At 43.3% G+C, this 10,356-nt stretch overlaps 1 protein-coding gene across 2 annotated transcripts in view; it reads left to right on the top strand.

The window, feature by feature from the left end:
• The first annotated feature begins 129 nt into the window (after positions 1-129).
• The window catches only part of CLCN6 (chloride voltage-gated channel 6), a 30,183-nt gene continuing 19,956 nt past the window's right edge, over positions 130-10,356 (top strand). The window contains exons 1-5 of one of the 2 annotated variants that reach the window (XR_003205166.2): positions 130-343; positions 1,145-1,204; positions 5,155-5,220; positions 5,576-5,641; positions 7,971-8,037. Coding sequence is in view for 1 of the 2 variants with exons in the window: in XM_025856441.2 (XP_025712226.1) it covers positions 257-343; positions 1,145-1,204; positions 5,155-5,220; positions 5,576-5,641; positions 7,971-8,037 (346 nt within the window). In the remaining variant the exon portion in view is untranslated. The remainder of the gene's footprint in view (positions 344-1,144; positions 1,205-5,154; positions 5,221-5,575; positions 5,642-7,970; positions 8,038-10,356) is intronic. The other variant, XM_025856441.2, reaches the window with a different exon arrangement.

Raw genomic sequence — 10,356 nt, 5'->3', positions numbered from 1 at the left:
ACGAGAGGGCGGAAACCATCCGGGCTGGCGACCGGAAGCTCCGTCCCCAACATGGCCGCGCCCAGAGGTCTCGTTGGAAGCGGTCCCTCCACCGTCATGTGACGCGGGCCCTCGCCCCACCCGTCTGCAGCCACTCCCTGTCTCCGTCCCTAGTTCGAGAGGACCACGTGACGCTGTCGGGGCCAGTCACGTGAGGCGCGGATTCTGGGTGGGAGGGGGTTGGCGGAGGGTTCCAGAGTGGCAGTAAAGGAGGGAGATGGCGGGGTGTAGGGGGTCCCTGTGCTGCTGCTGCAGGTGGTGCTGCTGCTGCGGTGAGCGTGAGACCCGCACCCCGGAGGAGTTGGTAAGGAGCGGGAGGAGCCCAGCTGGGGAGAGGGCAGTTGCCAAGGGACGGCGAGAGGCGTTGCCGGGGGTGGGGCCAGGCCGAGCTGGGGCCTCAGGTGGCAGCGGGTGGGGCCCGGGCACCGCATCCTAGGCTCTCCAAGCATCTGCCGCGCTTCCCGTGTCCAAGTCTGGGGTCTTTTTTCATAACCCCTCCCTGGGATCTGAGGGAGAATCCAGGCCCGCTGCAGTTAATCCCGTCCATGTTTTCTTATATTTCCATGTGAGAGGAGTTTTGAATGAAACGAGCGTTTTCAGAGTGAGCCCCTTCACTGGACCTTGTGCTTATCAAAGCAGCTAGCTTAGTTTCTCCAGCCCTTTCTCACTGTATCCCTCACCTTTTCTGGGTCATTGATAATCCAGCTTCCCTCTGCAAAGGACCCTGGGAAAACTTGAGTTGCTGTGTCCCAGAGTTGACAGGTCCCTCCCTTCTGTTTTCAGATTCAGTACATTGTCCGATGGAACCTGAATTTTTTTTCTCCTTTATCTGGCATGGGAGATCTTTGAGGTGTCCTGAGGACAAGAGTGGTTATTTGGAGAACGTATCAGTAGAAACGAAGAGCTCGGCTGTGTGACTATAGATAGCCACCGACATCACCCCCATCCCCCCCAATTTTTTTTTTTGAGATCTTGTTCCCATTTGATAATAGTTCCAGATGATTTGGAAATTAGCAACAAAATTTCAATAGATACTCTGTCTCTTTCTACTTTTAATCATTTAAGTATGTAACCTTTTAACCATTTTGTGGATCTATTTTTCTAGACCATCCTTGGAGAAACACAGGAGGAGGAGGAGGAGATCCTTCCAAGGAAAGACTATGAGGTGAGATTCTTAGTTGCTGCCTGGGATAACAAGAGCAGTGAGTGAGCTGGGCACTTCAGACAGAAGCGTTAGGATTCTAAGGAGAGATGCTCTTCGACTGTCTCTCCCAGGGAGTGAATGAGTAAGAGGTAATTTCCCTCTCTGAAAGGGACTGTTTAACAAGCCCTTTTCTCACCATGACCCCAAAACAGGGTCTGATGTGTCTCTCTGTGTTCATAGATCTGTGGCACCTTAACCTAGATAGAGCATGTTTGCCATTAAACTATTTGCTTTTACAGCTAGAGACCCAGAGTGAAAGCCACTGCAGTGTGTACTCATAACGGGCTGGGACAGGAGACCTGCCTTCTCTTCTTAGAGAACTTATTTTTCAGGTGATTGTTTCCTGCCCAAGCAGCTTCCTCTGAAGTGCTCTTGATTGTAGTTCTGGTTCACGTATGGGATGCTAAGAGTGTGTGTGTGTTTAGTAAGGCTAGTGCTGCTGGAGTAAAACCAAGTTTCCTTTTTTATCATTTAGTCAGTTCCTCATAATGTTTCTCTGATTTTTGAAATAACAAAAACAAGCCATGGTTCTGATAGAGAATTCTTAAGCCGTTTACAAAAAGAAGCTAGAGAAAAACCCATAACCCCACCCATTAAAAGATAACTGTGAACCTTACTGAATATCCTTTTCCATGCTTACATTCCTGCTGCTTTTTTGAAATAACAGAAGCGAGATTCTGCTACATAGGCTATTTTCACATGTTTTCTCCTCAACTTGAAAGCAATTTTTGTACTGCTAATACGTTTTTACGATATCTTTTTAAATAGAGGAATACTCTTTTATTATGCCACAATTTATTCAATCTGATTTTTCTCTATGGTGAATGAGTCTTGACTATCTTTTCTTCTTCATCCTTAATTGCTTCTTTGAGCAATTCCAGGAAGCGTGATTAATCTTGTATGTTTAATGCATCTTTGAAAATGTCACGTAGTGGGGCGCCTGGGTGGCTCAGTTGGTTAAGCGTCTGCCTTTGGCTCGGACCATGATCCCAGGGTTCTGGGATCGCCTGCTTCTTCCTCTCCCTCTGCCTCCTCCCCCCTGCTCATGCTCTTGTTGTGTCTCTCTCAAATCAATAAATAAAAACCTTAAAAAAAAGTCACGTAGACTTTAAAAATTCAGTATTTTAGGGCAATAACATACTCAGACTAATTTTCTTTTTTAATATTTTATCTTTTGCTGTAGAATTTAGTGGAACTATTAGGATTTATTAGTATAACATGGAATTTTTTTTAAAACTTTCATTATAGAGAATTTCAAACATAAAGAAGAATGGACGGAATAGTATATTGAAACCCCCTGTACTCATCAGTTTCAACAGTCATTCAACTCATGCCCAACCTTGTTTCATCTGGCTCCTTCCCATATTATTTTGAAGAAAATTCTACACATCACATCATTTCACCCATAAATAATTCAACATGCCTCTCTAGAGGATGAGGACTTTTTTTTTTTAGCACAACACAATACCATTTTCATACCTAAGAAATTAACAATAATGCCTTGATATTAAATATCCAGTGTTCAGATTTTCCAGTTGTTTTATAAATGTATAATTTTTTAATGTCCTATAATTTTTAAATTACTGTTATTACTTATTAATTATTATTGTTTGAATCCAGTTTCCAATAAGGTACTCACATTGCATTTGTTTGATTATCTTTTAAATTTTCCTTCAACTTTTTTTTTTAAATATCTCTACCCCCAACATGGGGCTCAGACTTAGAACCCCAAGAGTTGTGAGTTTGCAGGCTGAACCAACTGAGCCCACCAGGTGCCCCCCTTTAAAATTTTTTATAGTCTGTAGATTCCTCCTTCATCTTTTTTTCCCTTGCAGTTTACTTGACAGAATATTTTTAGGACTCTGAAATTTGCTCTGAAAATTGCCCTACCATGGTATAGTTTAATATGCTACACTGATGGGAATGCTTTTAATGAATCAAAATCAAAAAGCACAGTATCTACTGATGTATTTTCCCATATTTCTAAAATATTTTTCTCCTTGCACATAGCTGAGAGGTTTGCAAGAAATAGTATAAGAAGCCCCATATTGTGCTGTCACCTTACACTCCCTCATTGAACCCTGTGATGTCACCCTGACTGTGTGACCGCGACTGGAACTTTCTGGCAGCCTTCATCTGTTCCCTGGAGCTCACCTGGCTTCTCTTCTCCATTGACCCTGCTGTTTCCAAGTCTCCTTTGCTCCTTTTTCTAAATTTTGTATTTGTAATGCATTTACTTTCACCTGATATGCATACTTACGTAAATCTTATGGGTTAACGTTTGTTTCATGTGAGTCATTAATATTTCTCAATTAACTATATTCAAGTATGAGCTTCTTCAGAATATTTGCTTTGTATTAGAGCAAATTTAGCTAGACGCTTACTCTGAAAAGTCTGCTCGGATTTTACTAGGGATCAACTAGAAAACCCATCTGTTGAAAATCTTTCTAAAATGTGCTTTTTCTTCTTCCTGCCTTACTAAGAGTTGACTGCACCTACTTGACTGATAAGTTGGGGGTCTTACGAGATGTTAGAATCCCTGGTTTGACATCCGTTCTCTTTCTAGATGGTTTGAGTTAACAGTAACCCTCTATCTGTGGGATGGGGCTGTTAACCATGTTTTCATGCAGGTCACAGAGCCTGCGTTGCTCTTTTGAATTAGAAAAAGGCATCCCTCAGAGCAGAGGACTTAGAATAAAGAGCCTCTCCCTCTGGGCCACAGCAACTCCCCTAGCTCAAGGCCCATTGAGGGTGCTGCTTGTGTGAGCACTGAGGTGCCCTTCCTTGGTTGAACATGGGCTGCCTTTCAGCCCTGCTTACCCCTGTGGCCACACGCCGTTTGGCTAATACCTTGGGCAGCAGCCCTGCAGGACCCCTATATAAATTTTGTTTTTTTTTTTTAATTGTTAAAAAAATAAAAAATAAACATCTGTCTCTGTGGGACCCATCGTAATTATCTTATTATTATATGGTTTTCTATATTTAGATATTTGATCATTGATTTAAAAAGTTGCCGGCTGATGCACCAGGACCCTTTTTAAAAAGGTATTTGGACTTTGGGTATAGATATAGATGGAATAAATTATCAGATGTCACGCCTGTGTTTGGCTGACTGCTAAGTCTTGCACGGAGTGTGGCCACCAGGCCGGTGTCTAGCTTGTTCACCAGCTGATGTGTAGGTTGCAACAGGTTTAGGAAAGAGAGAACACACAGCAGACCATTTTCCTTTGTTGCCAGACTCCTGCCTCTCTTAGAAAACACAGAAGAAATAAAATTAGTTCCTTTGAATTGTTTCTCAAGATGTCTCTGGCACACAGGCAGATTGTTTGCAGGATAGCTGTGTTCCGTGAAGGAGAGTTGAAAGAACACTACTATAGATGTAATTTTAGGAGCTGTGTCAAGTCTGTGCCTTTTCCTAACATGAACTGAAAGTTGCTTTTTAAAATAGGCTCCATGTTGGTTTGTCTTGTGACTAACCTCTTTCTCATAGAAGCTAACTACAGAAGATACCTATAATTAACTGATTTTCTAAATCAATTTGGTTCCGGTTGATTGAAACTTTTACACATGTAATGGGATAAGTTGGGTAATACTGGTGGTAGCGGAAGGTCTTTTCAAGTTTTGCAGAAGCAGGAAGTTCAAAGATAGGTAATTGAAAGATTTTCCCAAAGCACGAATCTACAGCAGCCAGCGCTGCCGAAACATTCATGTGTGTCAAGTGCAGACTCCCTTGAGTCAGGTCAGAAGGTCTGAGATTCTGCATTTCTAACCAGCTCCTCCCCGGGGGGCTGCAGGTCCATTGCCCTGCCCACCCACACTTCGAGTAGCAGGAATGTGAAGCTTATACCTTTCCAGGTTTCAGTAATTCTTCCTATCTGGTTGTGACCTTTTTACTCACGTTTCTCTGTCAGAGTTTGGATTATGATCGCTGTATCAATGACCCGTACCTGGAAGTTTTGGAGACCATGGACAATAAGGTGAGTCCCGTATTGATCTCTTGGGACTGAATAGATCTTACAATGGCTTCTTTTTCCCATTTAAATGCTCCTGTAGATAGCCTTACTCCATGGCTTTTAACCCCTTTCGTGAGATATCAGCATTTATTCCTTAGACCTTCATCCTGCCAACCAGAGTGCCCACTCTTGGTGTACCTGGCCCAGGCTCTTAGAGCTCATCCTTCTGGCATTGTAAAGCACCTGCCAAACCCAGACACAACCATGCTTGCTGTTTCTTTGGAATTTAGCCTAAAACTGGTTGTCTCAAGATGTGCTCCTTCCCTGCTGCCAACAAAACCATATAACAAACTGAGTCTGTCTTTCCCTGTGTGAACAGAAAGGTCGCAGGTATGAGGCGGTGAAGTGGATGATGGTGTTTGCCATTGGAGTCTGCACTGGGCTGGTGAGCAGGCAGGGCATGGGGGCATGGTGGACGGGGTGGGGGCCTGGGGGGTCAGAGGGCAACTCATTGCCCCCTGTCATGGTCATGATAACAGAGACTGCCTTTTCTTTTTTTCTTTTTTTCTTTATTCCCCCCACACAATAATCCTGACACTGTTTTCCACACTTCTCTTGCTTTCGCTTTACGAAAGTGAACCCTACAACCCTGGTATTCTTTAAAGCACTCAAAGGCTTGGTCAGGACCGAGCTCTTATGGTATGGTCCTGTCAGGTGGACAACATAATCAGAGGATTACTTCATGGAAATTGAGGTCACTCTGTAGGGAAAAAGCAAAATAGTGGAACAAAACCAACCATGACACCCTTTCCTTTAGTGTGGCGTGCCGGTAAACAGGATACCGTTGATCTCAGTGAATTTATGGTGCTGTCCTGGGCTTCTTTCCGGTGCATTGCGTGTTTTATCTAGAAGGTAGAGCTGGTGGCTGTGGATAGAGGAATATGCCTGAATGCACAGGGTTCTGGGGTCAGCTTGCTCACAGATGAATCACAGACAAGAAAAGATTATGAAACACTGCCAAATTATGTAGTAGCACAAGGCCTGGAACCCTAACTGCTGACCTAACCACACTTAAAGCTGGGGAAGAGAAACTGGAAAAGTCAGCAGACAGTCAAAATGATACATGTCACATCTTATTTTCTATCATTACAGTGTTCAAATGGGCTATCTTATTCCATGTGGGCTACTGTAATAAAAATACCAAAGACTTGCCGGAGGCTTAAACAACAGATGTTTGTTTCTCCCGGTCCTGGAAGCCAGAAGCTCAAGATCAAGGTGCCAACAGATTTGTGTCTAGCGAGGGCTTGCTTCCTGGCTCCTGGCTGTGTCCTCACAGGGGAGAAGGGGGCCAGAGTTCTCTGGGGGTCTTTCATAAAGCCAATGATCTTATTCACGAGGGCTCCACGCTCAGGACTTAATCACCTCCTAAAAGGCCCCACCTCCTAATGCCATCACAGTAGGGGTTAGAATTTCAACAGATGAATTTGCGGGGGGGGGGGTACACAAACATTCAGCACGTGACATGGTAATATATATTCCTAAGCGGCGGCCTGTTTATCTCACTGGAACTGACTACAAGTCTCATTCTTGATTCTGCATGTCATACCCATAAAATGTAAGCACGCATTTAGTATAATCTAGCCACAAAGGCTGACCAATTTTTATTTTCCTGGCATTTGTCAGATTTTTACTGCAGTAAATTCAGAGGTCAAGGAACATTTTTCTAGTTAAGACAAATGTCATTCAGAAGGCCTCTTTGGTAGCATTCTATTATGGGGGGAACTTGGGTTGATTTAACTGTTATATTGAAATTTTAGAGTGTCTGTTTTCCCATATATGTTTCTGGTTGCAAATTTCCCTGTAATAAGCATAATCATGAGCCATCTACTTGTTAGTCTTTCTGCTATTTTCACATCACACTCCTTTGAACCGCCATTTATCAATACTAGCAACTTCCACCAGTCCCCTCACGTCCCCTCACGCTGCTGTGAGGCAGACTTGCCTTTATAACTTAGCAACCAGCTCCTCTTGCTACTGGCTCTCTTATCCTTCGATCTGTCACAACCTATTGCTTCAGTGTTTAAGAGCCTCTGGGCTTTGGCTTGAGGGAAGGCCAGAGGCCTGAAGCCTTTGATCCTGAATCCACCAAATCACAAGCCTTTCCAGTTCCCCATGAAGCCCAGGGCAAAGACGTGGGGCTTAAAGTGGGCTGGTAGAATATGAGTGGTTTTCTCTTACTTACCAGGGTAACCATTGGCTGCAAATCAAAATAGTGACTTATAAAGTATAAATACTAATGACAAACATGCAAAAGCCATAAACACCTGAGTAAATGTTGTTTTTCAAAGTATTATCTTAAGCTATGTGCTTATTCAGCTAAGTATCACGGAAGATATTATTGGAGTTCTTCTTCTGAAACTGCCTATGGAGAATGCTGAGTAGCCCCTCACAGGATTCCGGGTGATTTCTCTAGTTATGGGACAGTCTTCCTTGGTTTCACATCTTTTCCTGCAGCCTTTCCCTTTGTTTTACTCTCCTTCTCTCAGCTTAGCTGTGCCCCCTTCCTTTGTCCTCTGGAGGGGCGGTGGGGCAAGGCTGGCAGGGAACCTCCTGGCCCGTCAGAGTGACTAGCAGGAAACCTGTTCACTCATTGCCTCTTGGTGGCGTGGGTGCATGTGCCAACCGGGAAAGGCCAGGGGGGCTCACAGCTTTCGAGCGAAGTGCCTGCGCCACAGTGGGGAAAAGCTGTGTGATGTTTCGCTTGCTCTTCGCAGGTGGGTCTCTTTGTGGACTTCTTCGTACGCCTCTTCACCCAGCTCAAGTTTGGAGTGGTACAGACATGTATCCTTTCCGCGGTTCTTGGTGTTCCCAGACGTCAGCGGTTTCTGACCCTGCTTTCTTGTCTAGAGAATAGGAGACGTGATCTAGTGAAGAGCTATTTATTAACCATTCGGCTTAAGTTTTTAATTATCGTTAAAGGACACAACAGGAAGACTTTAAGAGAGAGATACTTGTATTCAGGTTGGTAAGGCACAAATACCACAAAGATGCCTGTCCTTCCCAATCATCTACAAATTCCGTGTAGTTCCAAGCAAAACTCCAAAAGAGTTCTTCATGGAACTGGAAATTTCTCTTCCTAAATTTGTTGGGAAGAGTAGAGGGCCAAAAGTAGTTGAGACAGTTTTGAACAAGCATGGCACTTGCCCTATTCAATGTCATAATTTAAGATATAGTCATTGAAACCGTGTCATATTGGTGCAGGAATTCCCAGTTAAGCCAATGGAAGATAACAGAGGAGCAGAAATTGGCTTGTACGTAGAGAGAAGTAGGGAGAATGACAGAGTCAGTGTTATAAGTCAGTGAGGAAGAGATGGACATCATAAAGATGCAGGGACATTGGTTTCCATCTGGAAAAATAAAGATTCCTACTTTGTACCATAAATTAATTCCAGATGGATTGAAGATGTAAATAGGCAAAACAAAACTCTGAGAGATCAAGAGTAGGGAATAGTTTCCTTAAAACTCCAGGAGGCACAAAGTGAAAGGGAATATAGATCCGTAAACTTGACCATGTCAAAGTAAATTTGTTTTTCATACAAACAAAAAAACCCCAAGCCACAACAGTAAAACACCATAAGGAAAGTGGAAAACAAGTCCACAGCCTAGGAGAGGTTACTCACCGTACATTGAAGAGACAAATAATTAGTATCTAGAACACCAGAAGAACTGCAGCTCAGTAAGAAGAAAGCCCAAACCAGCCCAATAGAAAAATGAGCGGAGGATGTGAACAGGCAATTCTCAGAAGAGGAAAATGGAATGGTCAATAAATAAACCTGTAGAAAAGGGCTCGCCTCACCACTAACCAAGGAGATGCAAATTAAATAGATAGCAAGTACACCTCCTCTGACTCCCAAGTCCCTCTTTCTCATTCGGACCTTGGACATGTACAAAGATGTTTGTTACGGCTTTGTGATTGCAGAAAGGTGAAATCACACCAAATGGGAGAATGGAAAAATTGTAATGTGTTCATACGGTATAGTTTTATGCAGAGGTTAAAATGAATGGACCAGAGCTGTGTATATCAACATGACTAATTCTCAGAAACTTGATGTTGAAGGAGAGAAAAAAGTGTAGAATGTGCATAAAGTGCAATCCCATTATTTTAGTTTTAGAAACACATACAACAAATGGCTACGTCTAAAAATACACAGGGAATGGGGTGCCTGGCTGGCTCAGTTGGTAGAGCGTGCAACTCTTGATCTCGGGGTTGGGGGTTCAAACCCCACGTTGGGCATAGAGATTACTTAAAAATAAAATCTTAAAAAAAAAGGACACTATAATTTCAGGTTAGTGGTTTTTCCCAGGCGAGAGAGGGAGGGAAACAGGATTTTTTTTTTTTTATGGTATCTAACATTTTAATTTTTAAAACCTGGAGCAAATGTGACATAACACCAAGATTTGTTAAAGTGAGGGATGCGGGGGGAAGGGCGTTTGTTGCTTTTTATGATGTTTGAAGTATTGATTTGAAATGTTGGGGTGCAGGAGCAAATGGTCAGAAAGGATTCTTGAGACGTTTTGGGTGCAAAAAAGGTGGTTTTATTAAAGCACAGGGACAGGACCCATGGGCAGAAAAAGCTGTACCGGGATTGTGAGGAGCGACTGATTACATACTTTTAAATTGGGAAGGATTAGGGATAGTGTTAAGTCTTTAAGGAGTTTGGGAAGCAAGGTTTACAGGACCTTGAGGGGCTAGCTGCTCTTAAGGTTATTTAGTACTGTCTGGTAAAACCTTCGTCATGAGACCCTTCGGATGGGTATCAGTGGGCCATGTGCTTGGAGGATGATCGCCAACCTGTATCTTGGGGAGGGTGGGTAGAGATAAAGGAAGTTTCCAAAGGGATTTTCATATGTTAAAGATGACTTACAGGATCCTGGAGGTTGGGCTAATGTCAAGTTTGCCTCTAGTAAAGCAGTAACGTTGAAGCAGTTGAGCTCCTTGAGGAAGGTCACTCTGCCTGCCTCAAGTAGCAGCCGATGGGCTGCAAGTTGTAAGGAGATTTAATTTTTTCTACATTTCTTTTGCCTTTGTTCTCCACATCCATATTTCATAATTTAAAAATAGTTCCCAGGCACCCGGCTGGCTCAGCCAGTGGAGCATGC

Source organism: Callorhinus ursinus, unplaced genomic scaffold (genome assembly GCF_003265705.2).
Source record: "Callorhinus ursinus isolate GAN/ISIS: 27379988/994484 unplaced genomic scaffold, GSC_fseal_2.0 scaffold18, whole genome shotgun sequence".
In the NCBI taxonomy this organism is placed as follows: Eukaryota; Metazoa; Chordata; class Mammalia; order Carnivora; family Otariidae; genus Callorhinus; species Callorhinus ursinus.
The sequence above is the reverse complement of the archived record's forward strand: the minus strand, read 5'-3'. Positions and strand labels throughout refer to the sequence as shown.